We start from the raw sequence: 19587 nt of genomic DNA, 5'->3' as shown, positions 1-19587 counted from the left end.
ATGGAGGATAGGAGCTTATGCTTGCCTGCTGGGACTAACACCATAATATTTTGCCAACAGTCAGTTCTCAAACATGGGCCTGGTAAAAGTAATGCCATGTCCGTCTGCCTCGAGCACCTTCCATGTTGTCACAATCCGACTGCATCAGCTGCTGCATTCTTCCACACATACTTCAGCACAGGAACTGCAGGTTCCTGGAATCTCCCCTGACAGCTTTCCCAGATCAGGTGATGCAACCTTTGTATCCTTTGTTCGTACAGCATTTTCATGGGGTTTCCCCATCCCACAATGCAGAATTCACCCCTTACCAGCCATCCCACACCTGTAGCCGTCTCCAGTAATGTGTCCTGTGGGACCCGGCAGCCAGCATGGTGGCAGGACATGTTGGGGGGCATGGTTGTGGTGGGCATGGTGGCGGGCCTGAAGGATCCAGTCCCCAAACCCATAAATGCAGAGTTGAGCAGTGGGCATGTGGCAGTGGGGAGCATAGTAGTGGCGGCAAGCATGATGGCATGCCTGGATCCTGAAGAATCCAGTCCCCACCTGCAATAAATGCTGAGTCCGGCAGCTGGCGTGCTTTCAAAATGGATGAATTGAGCCACATTATAGCCCTGCCACCTCGTGCCAACTTATATATGCCAGCAATATGCAGGAGCACTCAGTCCATTGGCTGAGGAGTAGCGAGCAAGTGTTCCTGAAGAAAGAGGAAGTCTGGGATGGGTGGTGGCCATAAAAAAGAGCTAACAGGTGAAGGTCCAGTTTAAGAAATTATTAAACATTAAGGGGCCTATTCATCATCACTTATTTTTAACAAAATCATGTTAACATGATTAACATCTTGATATACTTTTGTACAACATAAGTGTCAGGGCCATTCATCAAGTTCCAAAAAAGCATTTTATTCGGAACTTGATGGTGTTATTGAATGCCACTCTGAGATGGCGTTCAGCCCCTGATAATCTTTACAGGCTGCTGTTTACATGGTAGCCTGTGAGGATATACATGCCATCCACAGCACAGGGACATATTCAGACCCCTACCTGCTGTGTCTGCACTGCCGAGCCCTAGATCGGAGTACTGCAGACATGTGGCCTGAACTCACCAAAAGAAGACAGGTTAGCCGAGTTAAGGAGATGTGGCGGCGGAAAGGAGGGGGACTGACACCTGTGGAGGGGTTCTGTATCATACACTTGCGCCGGATTGTACACCTGTGGGGGGGAGGGGCGGCGAATTGTACACCCACAGGGGTTAGTACACCCGTAAACTGTGTTTGAACTTGCAGCAAGTTCGAACCATAATTATCACGTGATATTTAAGTTTCGATGAATAGGCCCATATGTGTACTTCTAATTCCACCGGCATGTGGGAGAGGCTTGCTGGGGCCTCTAGTCCTCCTATAGTAGACAATATTACTTTTAGAATAATTATTAACCCCATCAACTCTGCTTCCATGCAGCATGCCTCAGTCATAGAAGAGCACTGGGAAGAGGAGCTACTCACCCAGGTCTTCACATGGCCAGACTGGCCCATCTGGGTGCTGGCCCTTCTGGCATTTGCCAGAATTGCCAGTTGGCCAATCTGGCTGTGGCGATGGAAGTAGCAAACCTGAGTAATTATGGTATCTGTCCTTAACAGCTGATATTGGCTCTCTGCCTGTAGCAACCAATAAAATGAATCGGCAAGAGATTGTACCCAAGATTAGAGCTTAGATTATTGTATCAGATGAACACTGAGACTAAAGGTGCGTACCATTAGCAGATAGTGGAACGACAGTACGATTACAAAATTGTAATCGTACAGTCATTCCTCTTCCCCTGCAGTGCCTACACTGAATGATATGTCGTTCAGTGTAGGCACCCTCCCTCATCCCTGAAGATAGTCTATCTGTCGTTCAGGCAATGATTAATGTCAGAAACGACCAGCGGGAGTGCGCATCGCTGATTGTCTCCGACATTTTCATACCCAATTTGTGCACCATTAATGAGCAATTGAACGATAGCAATATCGTTATCGTTCAATCAGTCATTTTAATGGGCAAGTGGATACCCCCCTTTAACACTTTTCCAAATTTCTAGTACCTGCTGTTATCCCAATATGTCAGTATTACACTGTGCTATGCTCCTGTGTCCCTGCATCTCTGACATTGATCTCACTGATCATGCTTCTGCTTTCCCTTTGATTATTTTTTCTATGCACTTTGGGCCTTATTCAGACCCGGTCGCAAGCGCTGAGCGCTTGCAACAGGGTTGATGTTTGCCCACTGGGCATGCGCACATCGGACTCCGCTCTGACGTGCGCCTGCGCGAGACCCAGCTAGTGACAGGCGCTCCGTTGCTACGGGTCTCGCACCAAAGGGGGCGAGCTGTCGCTGGTGATTGACAGCTCTCCCCGTTTGGGAGGTGGGCAGGGGGGGTGGCCGGCCAAACCGAGGCGTTCCCGACGGAACACTTGCTGTTTGGGGGCGGCCCCTCTGACATCAGCAATGATGTCAATGGGGAGCTTCCTGCTCGATCAGCGCAGGAAGCTCCTTGGGCCTTGCGATTTCCGAGACCCAACCTTAGGGTCTCGTCACAAGCACTCTGGTCGGTCGCTAAGCTGTGGGTGGTAATCCACAGCTTAGCTAGTGACCAGGAGGCCGCACTAAAAAAAAGAAGCGGCCGCCCTCATTCAGAGAGAGTGATCGCTTCTTGCGACCGCCTCTGAATGAGGGCCTGTGTTCCCGTTATTCATGTACTCATGATATTGATGCAGGCCTGCCTGATCATGGTCTGAGTTTTGGACTTACCAATGTTAATATAACTTGCAACCACTGAAAAACTGTTGCTAATCCAGTGATTCCTGACAAACATGCGTGCAGCAAATAATGTAATCCTGCCCCTGCTGGTCTTTACATTATTGCCCCATACATGCTTTTAGTCCAGCTCAAACTATAGCCCCAGATACTGTATGAATCCTGGACAAGCTGCCTCAAGCTTAAACCAAGTTAAACCCCAATTAAATCCCTGCATTTCACACACAAACAAACTATTCAACATTGGTACAGTATACAAAGTAACATGGGTACATTATACAATGTAACTTGGGTACAGTATACAATGTAACATGGGTACAGTATACAATGTAACATGGGTACAGCATACAATGTAACTTGGGTACATTATACAATGTAACTTGGGTACAGTATACAATGTAACATGGGTACAGCATACAATGTAACTTGGGTACATTATACAATGTAACTTGGGTACAGTATACAATGTAACATGGGTATAGTATACAATGTAACATTAGTACAGTATGCAATGAACTTTGGTACATTATACAATGTAACATGAGTATAGTATACAATGTAACATGGGTACAGTATACAATGTAACATTGGTACAGTATACAATGTAACATGGGTATAGTATACAATGAACTTTTGTACAGTATACAATGTAACATGGGTATAGTATACAATGTAACATTGGTACAGTATACAATGTAACTTGGGTATAGTATACAATGTAACATGGGTACAGCATACAATGTAACATGGGTACAGTATACAATGTAACTTGGGTACAGTATACAATGTTACTTTGGTAAAGTATACAATGTAACGGGTACAGTATACAATGTTACATTGGTACAGTATACAATGTAACATGTGTATAGTATGCAATGTAACATGGGTGTAGTATACAATGAACTTTGGTACAGTATACAATGTAACATGGGTGTAGTATACAATGAACTTTGGTACAGTATACAATGTAACATGGGTACAGTATGCAATGTAACTTTGGTACAGTATACAATGTAACTTTGGTACAGTATACAATGTAACATGGGTATAGTATACAATGTAACATGGGTACAGTATTCAATGTAACTTTGGTACAGTATCCAATGTAACTTTGGTACAGTATCCAATGTAACTTTGGTGCAGTATACAATGTAACATTCGTACAGTATACAATGAACTTTGGTACAGTATACAATGTAACATGGGTATAGTATACAATGTAAAATTGGTACAGTATACAATGTAACTTTGGTGCAGTATTCAATGTAACTTTGGTACAGTATCCAATGTAACTTTGGTGCAGTATACAATGTAACATTCGTACAGTATACAATGAACTTTGGTACAGTATACAATGTAACATGGGTATAGTATACAATGTAAAATTGGTACAGTATACAATGTAACATGGTTATAGTATACAATGTAACATGGGTACAGTATACAATGAACTTTTGTACAGTATACAATGTAACATGGGTATAGTATACAATGTTGTTTAAAAAAATATTAACACAAAGTACCATCACAAATGAGTAAATGCTGCTGTGTTGCTCCTTGGGGTCATTTTATGTACAAGGGGGAAATAATTCATAGCGAACGATTAAATTAATAAATGCATGAGAGTAAATTTACAACTGAAGGTTCATGTAATTAATCTCTTAAGAGTATTTTACATCATCTAAAATCATTTATAAATGTGTGTTAGAAATCAGAGCTACTGTATAATGAACAGAGGGAAGAATAAGAGCGTGCTTATAGTATATTTCTTATATCTATATGTCACTTAATGTAGATGTGATTGAAATGTTCTATATTGTAAGAGGTTAGTATAAAATATATATACACATGCACTCGGTCTCACCTGCATTTTTAGGAGGTCAGTTGTGACATAAATGCATATTATACTGTAAATACAACAAGATAAAAAGAACTGTTGCTGTACATTCGGGTTGGGTATGAAATCCCGGCTGTCGGGGTGTCGCTGGTCAGAATACTGACAGCCATAGAGAAGAGCGCTAAGTATTTATTTAACCCCTACCCTAACCCTTACCCTAACCCTAACACTCCCTCCCCGGTGCCTAAACCTAACCTCCCCCTCCCCGCACCCTAATCCTAACACTACCTCCCCGGTGCCTAACCCTCCCCCTAATGCCTAACTCTAACACCGCTACCTAACGCTAACCTCCCCCTAACACCCCGACATTTACCTTAGGGATGCCGGCGGTCGGGATACTGGTGCCGGGATTACGACCTGTTGTGATTTCGGGATGCCGACTACATCATGTACATTTGTATTTTATATATTTATATATCGCACCGGAGCAATTTTTAATTTACGGCGATAGTCTTTTTTTTTTTTTATAAATTCTTTATTTTTCACAACAAATATTTTAACCAAGGTCTTATAAGATTGCCATGGAGATGATATTAGTAATTTTTCCTCCTGACGTCAACATGACAACAAGATTTAGTTTTGACATAACACGCAAAAGGGCCACGTAAAGTTGTCCATGAGCAAAAAACAGTCTCCACTTAAGTCAGCCTCAGCCAATTGTTTTTCACCTCAATGAAATAGGAACGGCAGAAAAAGGGGATAGCCGAATTTTTGGATAAATAAACAGGGCGTTTTTTCATTGACTTGCTTCACTAAAATCGTCACTGCTCGGGTCCCTTTGTCATACATTAATGTTTCACCCCTAAACCTTCCTCCACACATGCTCTATAGAATAGTGACAACTGCATCAAAATCCATCTAGTGGTTCTCGGGATTAGCCAGAACAAACAGACAGACGCCTACCAGGGACTTTATTTTATATTATGTATAGATATAATGGGATATATAGATATATACTCTTCATAAGACCAGGGGGACTATTTATCAAGCAGGTTGGTTTTTGATACATTTTGAAACTGTTGTATATCACCGCTAAGTAAGAACTGTCTCCTGCAGGAGATTTCACAGAATTCTATTGCAGAAGTCTAACTACTGCTTAATGTTGTCCTAATGTTCCTAATGTAATGTTGTTATATACCCGGCTGGTATATAAAAAGGTTTATGTTCAATTTATGAACCCACTTTATTGTCACATATTAACCTCGTTATCAGCGAGTACATGTCATTGAGTCTGCATTACAATAATATTACAAGCATAGAGGTGAGTGGGAATCGGTATGTAATGCCAGCGGCTGTTTACCTGCCGGATCAAATACAGACAGCAGCAGCCCAGCTGGTCGAAATCCCGTCAGCTAACGGTAAGTACCCTAACCTTCCCCTCTTCCTCCTTAACCCTAACCCTAACCTCCCCCCTAGTGCCTAACCCTAACCTCCCGCTGTTAGTGCCTAAACCTAACCCCTCTCCCCGCAACCTAAACCTAACCCTCCGGGGGGAGTGCCAAACCCTACACCCCCCTAGTGGTACCTAACTTTAACCCCCCATTTCCCTACACTAACCCTCCCGTGGTGGGGTGCCTAACCCTAAGTCTTCCTGGGGGCCCCTAAAGCTAACCCTCCCCCCCGCGACTACATGCTAAGACACACAGCTTACCTTAGTTTGGTATGCCGGGTGTCGGGATTTGGTAGTGGGGCTAATGATAGGCGTCGGGATTTTGATGCCTATCTTTAGTCCCATGTCGGGATGTGGGTGTCGGGATATCAGCGGGCAGGATAGCGCCTGCCGGTATTTCGACCGCATCCCTGTGAGTGTAGATACCTGCAGAGACTTCGTCAAGCTTAAATGTTTTCTTTAAAATCTGTCCCCATACCTTTTAAAACAAGTTATGACAAAACTATTCTATTAGTGAAATGGTTTCTGCTATTTTATTGTAAGTTTATGTAATGTGTTTTGAATGTAATACAGACTTAAGGGGAACTTTCATCATACGCCACATTAGAGATGTGTGTGAATCACTGTATTTTGGTTTTATTTCTTAATTAGACAAAACCCACCGCAATGTGTTATGATTTTGTATTTTAATTCAAAATGGTAAAAAAAAAAAGTTAAAGTCATATAATTTAGAGCTTTTGATTTTTTTTTAAAATACATTAGTACTTATATCATTAGCATTCATTATAGTCATTTACGGTAAATATTCTATGTTTATCAATATTGGCCTAAGGCTGCAGCGAGCTTCCTGGCTAAACTTAGTTACAGACTCAACAACACAAACACCTGGCACTTTAATAAAAAGATACAACAGTAGCAGATAGGATTTGTCCCCCTCAGCATTGCTGCAAAAGGGGACATTTCTCCCCCTCAGTAGTTATCCCAAGCTCCCACCAGGCCCTCCAACAAGCCAGGCCTTGAGTAATAAATACCCACCCCACCGGTGCCCCTGGTCACAAATGATGTTTTATAAAGTATTCATGCAAATTATTAGCTCTTAAATCAGTAACTACTCTACAATCTCAATGAAGCTGAGACCATTTCATTTCTGGGATGTGCCAGACAAGATTGTTGGCATCCGTTATTTTTTCAAATGCTTAATGTGACCCTGTTATCTGCCAGTCAGATACATTGCTGTATAATCTATTGCAAATAAAAGTCTTCTATTGGCTTTCTCAAACCATTTAATGGCTGGGATCTGTTAAGCAGGCTTGTTGGTGTCTCTTTTTTCTCAAATGATTACTGTGATGCTTCTACATGTCTGTAAGTCAGACATATCTGTACTGTGCTCAAGTGCAGTCACATATAGTTTAAAAAATGTGTTGAATATGACACAAGATATTTACAGAATGGCAATGTGGCAACCCTAAAAAAACTTCAATACACTGTTTTAAACCCATTCCAACCATTATATACATAATCTGGAAAAAAATTATGTACAGCCGTGGCCAAAAGTTTTGAGAAGGACACAAGTATTGGTTTTCACAAAGTTTGCTGCTTCCATGTTTAGACCTCTTAGTCAGATGTTACTATGGTATACTGAGGTAACATTACAGCATTACATAAGTGTCAGATGTTACTATGGTATACTGAGGTAACATTACAGCATTACATAAGTGTCAGATGTTACTATGGTATACTGAAGTAAAATTGCAGCATTACAGAAGTGTCAAAGGCTTTTATATACAATTACAGTAAGTTTATGCAGAGTCAATATCTGCAGTGTTGACGCTTCTTTTTCAAGACATCTGCAATTCGCCCTGGCATGCTGTCACTCAACTTCTGGCCCACATACTGACTGATGGCCGCCCGTTCTTACCTAATCAATGATTGGAGTTTGTCAGAATTTGTGGGTTTTTGTTTGTCCACCCGATTCTTGAACAATGACCACAAGTTCTCAATGGGTTCAAGGTCTGGGGAGTTTCCTGGCCATGGACCCAAAATTGTGAGTGAAACCACTCCCTTGGCTGACAAGCAACCCCACACATGAATGGTCTTAGGATACTTTACTGTTGGCATGACACAGGATGAAGACTTTTGGGGGATGGCCTGGTGTCAAGAAGGGCAGCAAAGAAGCCAAAACCCAGGAAAAACATCAGAGACAGACTGATTTTCTTCAAAAGGTTTAGGGATTGGACTGCTGGAAGCTGGGGTAAAGTTATTTTCTCAGTTTGGGGCTACTGGAAAAACGCTTGTCCGGAGAAGGAAAGGTTAGCGCTACCATCAGTTCTTTGTCATGCCAACAGTAAAGCATCCTGAGACCATTAATGTGTGGGGTTGCCTCTCAGCCAAGGGAGTGGGATTTTGCCTAAAAACACAGCCATGAATAAAGAATGGTACCAAAACATCCTCCAAGAGTAACTTCCCCCAACCATCCAAGAACAGTTTGATGATGAACAATGCCTCTTCCAGCATGATGGAGAACCTTGCCATAAGGGAAAAGTGGCTCGGGGAACAAAACATGAAAATTTTGTGTCCAGACCTTTGAGAACTTGTGGTCAATCCTCAAGAGGTGGGTGGACAAACAAAAACCCACAAATTCTGACAAAACTCCAAGCATTGATTAGTCAAGAATGGGTGGCCATAAGTCAGTATGTGGCCCAGAAGTTGATTGACAGCATGCCAGGGTGTCACAAGCCGCGCACTGCAAATGCTGTGCAAAGTGAATACCAGGCGAGCGTTCGCTGAAACTCCACCTTCCCCCTGTTCTTCATTCCAGGATCTATCCGGATTGGCTCCTGCATCTATGTCCTTCTGGTGTGAACGCTGCTCCGATGCCGGTTATAGCATTTCACGTGTTTCTGGTTCTGGCCTTGTCTCCTGTTATCCAGTCGAGTACCCAGTCCTCCTGCCTGTCCTGAATATCTGCCGTTTGTGTCATCTAGGTGGCATGGTTCGCATACTCTTGCCTGTGTCAACCCAGTGGCACAGGCCGCACTCCAGCGTCAGCCGCTTGTGTCAACCTTGCAGCACAGGCTGCACTTCAGCATCTAAAGTATGCAAGTCAGCGTACTCACTCCTGTGTCAACCCGGTGGCACAGGTCGCACTTCAGTGTCCTCAGTACGCAAGCCACATACCACCAGCGGTCTCCAGCTACAGCAGCCAGCCAAGCACTATCAGCCCTCAAGGTGCACGGCCCAAAGGTCGCAAATCATCTTAAGGCCCACTGGCTACAGCCAGCCAAGGCACCTCCAGCCCTCAAGGCTGCTACATGGCCCAAAGGCCGCATCTCATCTCAAGGCCCACAGGCCACAGCCAGCCAAGGCAATTCCAGCCCTGAAGGCTGCTACACGGCCCAAAGGCCACATCTCATCTCAAATTCCACAGGCCACAGTCAGCCAAAGAACTTACAGCCCTCAAGGCTGCTACACAGCCCAAAATGTGAATCTCATCCTATGGCCCACTGGTCCATCGAGCAAGTCATCTCAGCTCTCAAAGCTGCTCCATGGCCACATCTAGCCAAGACCATACAAGCCCTAAAGGCTGTTGCGGGACAATTACACTAAAGAGTCACGCCTGTTGCTTAACACAGGGCAAATTGCAGAGGTCTTGAAAAACAAGGGTCAACACTGCAAATATTGACTCTTTGCATAAACTTAATGTAATTGTATATAAAAGCCTTTGACACTTATGAAATGTTTGTAATGTTACGTCAGTATACCATAGTAACATCTGACAAAGAGGTCTAAAAACACTTAAGCAGCAAACTTTGTGAAAACCAATACTTGTCTTATTCTCAAAACTTTTGTCCATGGCTGTATAACTTTGAGATGCACTTTACATTATCTTTCTCCAACCATTTGAAAGTAGCCTTTGGTATGACTTCTTCCTTTAAAAATTATCACTATCGCTGCTATTCCTTTGGTGTATAATTCTCACACTCAGGGCCTGAGTCAGAGCTGGACGCTCTGAAAGAGCGCCCGCTCTGAATCAGGGAGTTTTTTTTTGTTGCGGCCTCTTGGACGCTCGCATAGCTGTGGGTTACCACCTACAGCTTATGCGAGCGTCCACGATGATGGTCGCGATGGTCAAGACCATCGCGACCATCGGGCTTGCGACGAGACCCTTGCGGTAGGTCTCATTTCCGCAAGCCCTTTAGTGCTTTTGACTCTATCAGAGCCAAAAGCACTCCCACTGACATCACTAGTGATGTCAGTGGGTCCGGCCCCAGACGGTAGGCGTTCCCATGGGAACGCCTCCGTCTGGGCAGCAACGCCCCCGGCACGCCCACCAAAGGGGGCGTGCTGTTACTCAACATCGACAGCACGCCCCCTTTGGTGTAAGAACCATAACGACGGCCTGGCCATCGTTATTCGGGTCTCGCGCTTGCGCACGAAGGAGCCGCCTCCGTCGTGCGCATGCGCACTCGGCCAACTTCGACCCGCTTGCAAGCGCTCGCGAGCAGGTCTGAATTAGGCCCTCAGTGTTTCTAATAGTTAACCCAGCACACTTTTAAAACCCATGCCAATCACACTGGTAAACTTTACAAGTGATATGGCTCCCAAGCAATCGTGGACAATGGGCGTGATTCAGAAAGGATCGCAGTTGCTTATACACATGAAACCGGACGATTAATTCGCACTGCGTATGCTCCACAGTGTGCGTGCACCAACTAGATGCTGCGATCAGGTCTGTAATAGCAGAGGATATGAAGACCCATCGCAGAGTGATTGACAGTAAGTGCCATTTGTGGGTGGTGACGGGGGAGGGGGGTGGTTGTGCGAACGCAGTCGTGCCTGTGCATCTCAGCGGTGTTCAGGGCATGCATAAATTAGCCTCTGTGATACCAGATGCAGCCTGAGGGCTCATAGCATGCGCAGAAGTTAGCAATTCCCGTGTAGGGTCTGGGCATCCTTAACTGTGTGTATGGGTCCGATGTTACTGATTATTTCGCTATGTTGACAAAGTATATGGATGTGAGTAAGGGGAAGTGGGCGTCCTTATGTCAGGCTGCGATTGCAATGCGAATGCAAACATTTACATATCCCCGCTGATATTAGCAACTGCGTTGCGTGCGTATAAGCAGAATAGCGATCCATGCTTATTCAGGCCCAATGCCCAGAAGATGTAAGAGGCTTCCATATATCAGCATCACTGAAGTCCATCTGCACATGTAAAGCAGCCAGCAGTCACTCTCATTCCAGAACTCCACCCTATAGAGCTTTAACATTTTATCTCACATGTGACCTAGCAGTCAGTGCTAGGTGATTGCTCTAAGCTTTTGCATCTGTGCATGCCCTGCTACTTTTGGAAATATACTGTGTTATAGAAACATATCAAAGTACATATCTTCTAAAAGCCACCTGATTGTCTGTCGGTTTCTAAATCTTGATCCCACAAAAACCTGCCACGATCTCACCAGAAAATGCCATGCTTCAGATGTGCCAGGCCATAGGATCTGTGCATCCTACTCTTTGTGATCTAGTTAATAAAACAGAATATTAAAAAAAATAATTGGGTTACCCCACAGTTTATAACCAGCACTAAGGAGCTCATTCAGACCTGACCGCAAGTTGCAACCGCTCGCTGGCAAAAAGGGGCCGGATATTTCAATGAAGCACTCACACTGCGTCGTATAAGGGTACCCTCTATGTCTTCGCGAGCTATGGCAAAGTGCGCTTGCAAGTGTATAAAGACGCCCCTTTGCCACTCGCAACACACGTCATCTCCGGGAAATGTATGATTAATTGGGACCATCGAGAGCCATTGGAGCTCCTCGCAGCCCTTGGGGTTGCTTTAACCCGCCGCAAGCACAGCGATCAGTGCGGCCTGACATACAGGAAGGTGACGTGTACCATGACGCTACTTTGCTAATTATGCACGCCCTTTAAACTGCGTTTTGAAAGCCTGACACGCCTGCGTCCACAACACCACTCCCCCGTTTACAAGCACCTTCCCCTGTTACCACCCACAAACGGCGCTATCACTCAAAGCAGCGAGCTGATAGTGGCTTACGAGCAACCAAAAACAGATCGCAAAGACTGGCCTGCGAACGCGCACTGCGAGTTATACGCCTGCGCAGACGGGTGAAAATCGTTCAGAGCGAGCGATCGCAACTTAGCGACCGGGTCTGAATCAGGTCCTAAGTCTATATTGGTAGTAGAACAATCAGAGGGACAAATAGTGTGGGCCCCCCAATATTTCACTTTCTATATGAATCTGAGTAAGTAGCTAACTGGTGAATGAGAGTGTGTGGGGAGATTTTGTTTAATAAATTATTTTTTTCATAGTGTGTGTATCCTGTAATTTTGAAAAAAAAAATATTTGTGTTACAGGTGCACTGCAAGTCCCAGTGGTCCATGTATTTCAGGGCAACAAAATGAATTATTTTTTTTTAAACAATATTTATTAGCCCAGCAACCCATCGCACCCGGTGTGGGGAATAGTTGTTGTGCTATAAGAATGGAACTGTTTCTTCCAAGGAGAGAGAGAGAGAGAGAGAGAGACCACTTTTTTAGGGTCTGATTTCAATAGGGATTCTGGCCTACTGACTTTCTTGGATTGCATTGTAGCTGGGGTCCCTCTCTCTGTGTCTCCCACCAACAATAGTGCCACCATCTATGGCTGGTAAAGCCTAGTGCTGCTTTGTAGAAATTAAATGGTTTCCCACGTTCAATGTCGCTCTGATTTTTTCACTGCCAACCTGGACTTAAATCCCTTTTTTTAACAATATTCATATAGAGGACACCCGAAAGATCCTATATAGACCATGTATGGATCTGTACAGCACTTTACACAAATCCCTCTCATTTTATTTTATTTTTTAGATTGATCTGGTGGTTTGTATCTTTCTAGGGTGGGAAAAAGTGGGATGGCCATTTCTGTTGTAAAGTTTGGTTTCCCTGCATTTGTGAACTTAGTAACTCGACAGGATCCAATCCTACTGGTAAAACACTACAATCCCACTGGTAAAACACTACAATCCCACTGGTATTTCAAACCCAACATTTTAGTAAATTATTCCCAATGTCTGCTAAATAACTGTACTCTACATAATGGGACTTATTCAGCGTTAGGAGTAAGAGTAAATAAAGGAGCAATTTACTCCTGGAAAAAAGTGGCAATGGAATAGGAGCAAATATTTGTATTCTCTTTGCATGCAGATAAATACCTGCAGCTTTTGCATGGAGCTCACAAGTGCTGGGCAGCCTTTTTTTTTTCATTTAGCTTTAGAATCTCCTTAAATTCATTTGGGGGTCGAGCTTTTAGCTTTGCAGCTCCGATTCTGCTGAACTGTGGACGGTCGTTCTGAAAAAGGGGTCGGATATTTAAATTAAGCGCTCGCTCTTTGCGGTCTGTGGACGCCTCTCTGTCTGAACGAGCGAACGAAACATGCACTCGCTATTTTGAAAAAAGCGCCCCCTGGCCGCTCGCATCATACGTCATCTCCGCTATTTATTTGATTAATCGAGTACATCGAAAGGCGTATGAACTGCTCGCTATTCTTGTGGTAGCATTTTCCTACCGCAATCATGCGAGCAGTTCAGACTAAAAGACAACCAAGTGACGTGATCGATGACGCTGCTTTGTTAATTACGCACACCCTTAAAATGCCCATTTTGACCGTTTGGCACGCCTGCGTTCGGATCTCCACTCCCCGTTTTCAAGCACCTTCCCCTGTTACCACCCACAAACGCCTCATCCTGTCACTCAAATTAGCAGGCATTCGCTATTTTGCGAGCACACGATTTCCAACCGCAATGACTGGTTCGCGCATGCGTATTACAACCCATACGCATGCGCAGATGTGCGAACATCGCTCGGAGCGAACGAGCGGCCGCATACGAGCGGCTCTGAATCAGGCCCTCAGTGTAAGTATTTCTGATGTACTCTGATCTAATCCTGGTGCATATGTTACAGGTGCAGATCCCAGAGTATGCATGCCTCAATATATGGGCTTAAATAGGCTTTTTTATATGTGCAGCTTTTTAACATGTATGGGTGCAACTTTGTCTGTTATTCAGCTGTTTTTTTTTTAAATATATTTTATGTCATTTATTTATGGTTAATTTTTTCCATTTCTTTTCTTCTGAAAAAAAAAAAGGTCACTTCCATGTATACCGTCAGTCTGTTATGGATGAAACATTCTGACTGGATTTTGTACAACCACAGTATTTGTGGTTGTGGACAGTGAGGGGTACATTTACTAAAGTGAGAGTTTTTAGAAGTGGAGATGTTGCCAGGGGCGGCTTAGGTTGGAAAATCAGCCCGGGAAATTTCTGGAAGCAGCCCTATTTGGGGCGTGGTCAGGTGAGGGGGCGGGTACTATCGAGGGGGGCGGGATTCCTCCTCAGACGGCCTGATTCTGAGTTGGACGCAACTATTATATATTCTAAAATCACAAGCACAAGAAGTACCAGTTAATATAGTAGATTCATACAGAGGGGATGTAGTTGACATCCCGGGGGTCAGGATGCCGAGGCTCATAATACCAGCACCACAATCCAGATGGTAAGTATTAGGTTTAGGGGTTAGGGTTAAGGTTAAAGGTTAGGCTGCAGGAGGGAGGTTGGGCTTAAGCTGGGTACACACTAGATGATATGAGCGATTTGGCCGATTCCGACGCATCGGAACAACAAATCATTCATACTGTCCAGCATGTACGCACAATGTTGATGCGCGCTCCTGCCCGGTCGCCCATCGCATCCTCAAATCTTTTGTACATGCAGAAAGATCTGAGGATGTCGCTAGCGATGCCATGCTGCTGAATGCAACATGGCCCCCGCTACCCCCCGCTGTTTGCTCTGTCGCTGCCAGCATCGGCAAGTGTGTATGCACTTAACGATGCCGGCACCCCTGCCGGGTTCCATTGCTGACGAGATCGCGCTGGGTACACATCGTCTAATGTGTACCCAGCTTTAGGCTGCGGGGGAGAGGGTTAGGGTTAGGCTGCGAGGAGAAGTTTAGGGATAGGTTACTGGGGGGGGGGAGGGTTAGGTTTAGGCTGCGGGAAATGTGTGTTAGTGGGAGGGTTAGGGGTCAGGGTTAGGCAACCAGATATACCACCAGCAATACACCAGGCTTCTCTGGGCAAACATGTCACAGGATTGTCACAGCAACGTCACAACGCCAGGCCACGTTTGGAGCAGTGACGTTCCTGTGAGGTGATTGGATTCGGATACACCTAAAGCAATAAATTCTGGGACCTGTTCCATTTTGACATTTTAAGGATCCGAATTAGCGCACTATTTGTTTGATAGAGATAGGTAGATATCATATAGATATAGCACAATCACCTTTAAATAACTAATTACATGTGTAACTTACATAAATGTCAGTGTGCATGATATTAAAGTATCACAAACACATAGGACACTTTAAATATATATATAGTATATTTCACATCCCAATCCACAAGTTGTGATAGTTATTTAGGTGATGCCTCGGATGTGATGTTATCATAAAATTATAATCACATCCTAGGCATCACCTATTTAACTGTCACGACACAACCTGTGGGATGTGATATATATAAGGAGTCATACAGTATGTCACATCATGTGGATAAATTGTGACTCACACAGTGTCGCGCCCGCTCGCTCCAGTCCTGAAACAGCCTTGACACCCCTGCGGCCTACCCCTTCTCCCCTTCCTGGCTCCTGCAATGTACTGGTGGCTGCTGGAGGCGGAGCCTTGAGGTGTCACTCACGTGCTCCGCTATGCTCCACGGGAGGAGCTGCTCCGGCTCGTTGTACACAGCAACCCTCCCTCTGCCATATCACTACTGAATGAGCTTCTGCGCATGCGCAGAAGCTCATTCATGACCGCTGCACTTTCTGAGCTGAGCTCCGATCGCGGTAGCGGCTGCTAGAGACGCGGGCCGGTCAGCCTGTGTAAAGCAGCCCAGCAGGGGGGAGAGAGGACTGGCCCAGCGGGAACTTTCCCACAGTCCCGGTGGCCCACTCCGCCCCTGGATGTTGCCCATAGCAACCAATCAGATTCTACTTAACAATTAACTAGCAACTTCTAGGACAGCGGTGGCCAACCTGTGGCTCTTTAGCCACATGTGGCTCATCCGTTGTTCTGATGCGGATCCCCTGCCGGCTCCTCTGACTGACACTGACCGCCTCCTCTGATAGGCGCTCAACTGAGCAGCAGAGGCTCGTCCTTTATTGCAGCAGTCTGCTCCGTTCCAGAGGCATGTATGGGCAATGTGGTGATGTCACGCTGCAAACAGGAGGCAGAGCTCAACTTGTGACTGAACCTGCAGCCACGGGGAGGACGCGGTCGCAGACACCGGAGCCTACCCACATGACACAGACAATCGCAACAGGGAGAGAGCTGTGGGGGATTTATTTGTTTTTCATTTTATTTGTGACATGTGGGGGGGGGGCTGGAGTTGCCTATGGAATTGGAGGGAGAGTGAAGGAAGGTATCTGGACTGGAGTTGCCCAGGGAGAGTGGTGGGGGGCTGGAGTGGCACTTGAGGGTCTGCTGTTGTGACAGATGAGGGTCTGCTGAAGTGAGGTATCAGGGATTTGTGTGACACATGAGGGCCTGCTAAAGTGACAGATGGGTGGTTGCTGGAGGGACACATGGAGGGGCAGCTGTTGTGACACATGAGGGACTGCTGAAGTGACAACTGGGGTGCTGAAGTGACACATGAGGGGGCCAGGAGTGACACATGGAGGGCTGGAGTAACACATGGAGGGCTGGAGTGACACATGGAGGGGCTGGAGTGACACCAGGGGTGGGTTGGATTGTATTATTTTTTCTGTGTATTTATGTGGATGTGGCTTTTTCAAAATATTTTATGTGGATGTGGCCTTTTCAGTGTATTATTTGTGTTTGTGGCCTTTGTAAGTGTATTTTATGTGGATCTTTTTTTTCAATGTTTTTTATATTGTTCTGGCTTTTTATTTCCCTTTAACAGTTACCTCCATGGAGATTGTGTGCATGTGCTTTTGCATGCTCCTACAAACATCATACTAGGGGCGTGACCTAGATGGCCACACCCTTTTTGCACGTGCGCCTTCGGCGTGTGCATGATATCGGCTTTTTGACATACCTACAGATATTTTTTGGCTCTTTGCCTCTGACTGGTTGGCCACCCCTGCTCTAGAAGATAATAGCTAGAATGTGATTGGTTGCTATGGGCAACATCTCCACTTCTAAAAACTCTCAGTTTAGTCAATTTACCCCTAAAAATTCTATTAGGCAATTGTCTACAATCCCTCCTCCTAATCCTCCACTTGTTTCTTCTCCCATTTTTCTTTCCTTCCTTAGATATGATACTAATAAAGCAATCTCATATTACATGGTCTCAAATATTTATTGAATGAAAAACTATCTTCTGATGGATATGTAATAAATTGACCTCAATAATTCAATGATATATATATAAAAAAAAATCTACATTATATCATTTGTTTTTCTACAGCTTTGACCTAGATTGGGTAAAGCTTCCTGTACGAGATGTTCATGTCATCGTGGCTTCCAGGATAACAAACAGCTTTTATTGTTCCATTCAGTGGCAAACGCAGGATTTCCAGAGGGGGTTTCCAAATGCTTAATTTTAGAGCGAGTGTGGCCAGACCATGAAGAGGGTAGAATTGGCACTTAACCAGCTTTAATAAGCGTCATACAAAGTGCAGTGTGTCATAATTCCAGCATATACAGGACCAGTGATCACAGTAAGCCATTAGATGCGTCAGTAGGGCCATCCTGCCTGAGCTGAATGTATTTACTTTAGATGTGGGCACCATTCCAGACTATTGGAGCAAGTCCGGGAGCCTGGAGGAGCAGGAGAAGAACTTAGCACTGCCCTGGACATGTATATACATATTGGGCTCTATAGCAGTGCATCTCTAGCAGTGCATGTTTTCCAGATCTTCTAGTTGGTGCACAGGTTATTTACTACTGGCTTAAGCATGTTAAAAGATCCACAGGTGTTGCTAATTATTTAATTTGTGATACTGAGAAGAACATGCAGCACTAGTAACAATCTATGATATTACTATTTCTATTGTGGTCATGACGTGGGCTGGGGAGGGGGGTTTTCAGGCAGACAGAAACCCCCCTCTGCATTTGCCTATGGTCCCATTGTACAGTATCTAACTCTTGTTACTGTATTTTTATGTCAAACTGGTACAAATCAACTAAAAACTAACAGAAAACATTACCTAATACTTTTCTTTAAATATAACTGCACAAATAAACTGCTTATTTCTGTTCTACTTACTTTTTAGGTATCTGGATTACACATTATTATTATTATTATTATAACATGGACCTTGGAAATCAAACCTTGTTTAAAGAATTTATCCTGACTGGATTTTCTCAGGGATTGCAGATTAGGATATTACTATTTGTTACCTTCTTAGTAATGTACACACTGACCATTTTGGGAAATAGTTTTCTGATATGTACTATTATCACCAGTCCGCCGTTACACACACCTATGTACTATTTCCTTTGCAATTTATCCTTCTTGGATTTGTTTTTCTCATCAAGCTCTCTCCCAAAGATGATACTAGTAGATGTCTTTTCTAAGACAAGGACCATTTCCATCATTGGGTGTCTGGTACAGATGAAGACTGCTCTGTGTCTAGGAGGTACTGAGGGTTTACTACTGGCAGTGATGGCGTATGACCGTTATATTGCTATACGCTTCCCCTTACATTACACCATATACATGAACTGGAAGACCTGTAAAACCATTACAGTCATTATGTGGTCAGGAAGTTTTGTATTAATATATATTCCTACCTCAAAGCCTCTTGTGTTCTGTAGAGAAAACAGATTGGACCATTTTGTCTGTGAGATATTGGCCCTTTTAGAGCTGGCGTGTGGTGATCTCAGCTTCTTTAAAATAGGTTTATTTGTGTTAAGTTTCTTTACACTATTATCTCCATTTGTTTTTGTCATGATGTCCTACATTTGTATCATTATATCTATATTAAACATCCACTCAGCCGATGGAAGGTCTAAAGCTTTTTCAACATGTGCTTCCCACCTGACTGTGGTGTTTTTGTTTTATGGGACATGTATGACCATGTACATGGGACAATCAAGGCATTTTGCATCCAACCTGAAGTATATTTCTCTTATTTATGGTGGTATGACACCTGCATTAAACCCTTTGATCTACAGCCTGAGAAATAATGAGGTGAAAGGAGCATTTTCGAAAATATTGTCCAAGTGTTGGCAAAATGGATAATTCATTTACCAACAGCAAGAAACAATGTAATATTCACATATAGAGCTTGGTTCTGAGTTGGGAGGGTCTGAGGACGTGGATGGAAATGACGAGTTTATGCGTACAGCACATGTGTGTGTATCTCCGTCCTATTCTGAGTTGGACGAAATGTGCCCAGATCTGTCTTTCATTGAAATAGAAGAATTTGGAACCTGCCTCTGTACTATTCAGAATAAGCTCCATAGTATGAGAAATTAGGTTAGAAAATGAG

The 19587-nt window shown here is 44.2% G+C and overlaps 1 protein-coding gene across 1 annotated transcript; it reads left to right on the top strand.

The window, feature by feature from the left end:
• The first annotated feature begins 18404 nt into the window (after positions 1–18404).
• Positions 18405–19337, top strand: LOC148513548 (olfactory receptor 13H1-like). The gene has a single exon (XM_088481735.1). The coding sequence runs from the start codon at positions 18405–18407 to the stop codon at positions 19335–19337; it is 933 nt and encodes a 310-aa protein (XP_088337861.1).
• The last annotated feature ends 250 nt before the right edge of the window (positions 19338–19587 follow it).

This window comes from Taudactylus pleione, unplaced genomic scaffold (assembly GCF_031769625.1).
Source record: "Taudactylus pleione unplaced genomic scaffold, aTauple2 ptg000277l, whole genome shotgun sequence".
NCBI classification, from domain to species: domain Eukaryota; kingdom Metazoa; phylum Chordata; class Amphibia; order Anura; family Myobatrachidae; genus Taudactylus; species Taudactylus pleione.
This window is presented reverse-complemented; position numbering and strand designations above follow the sequence as displayed.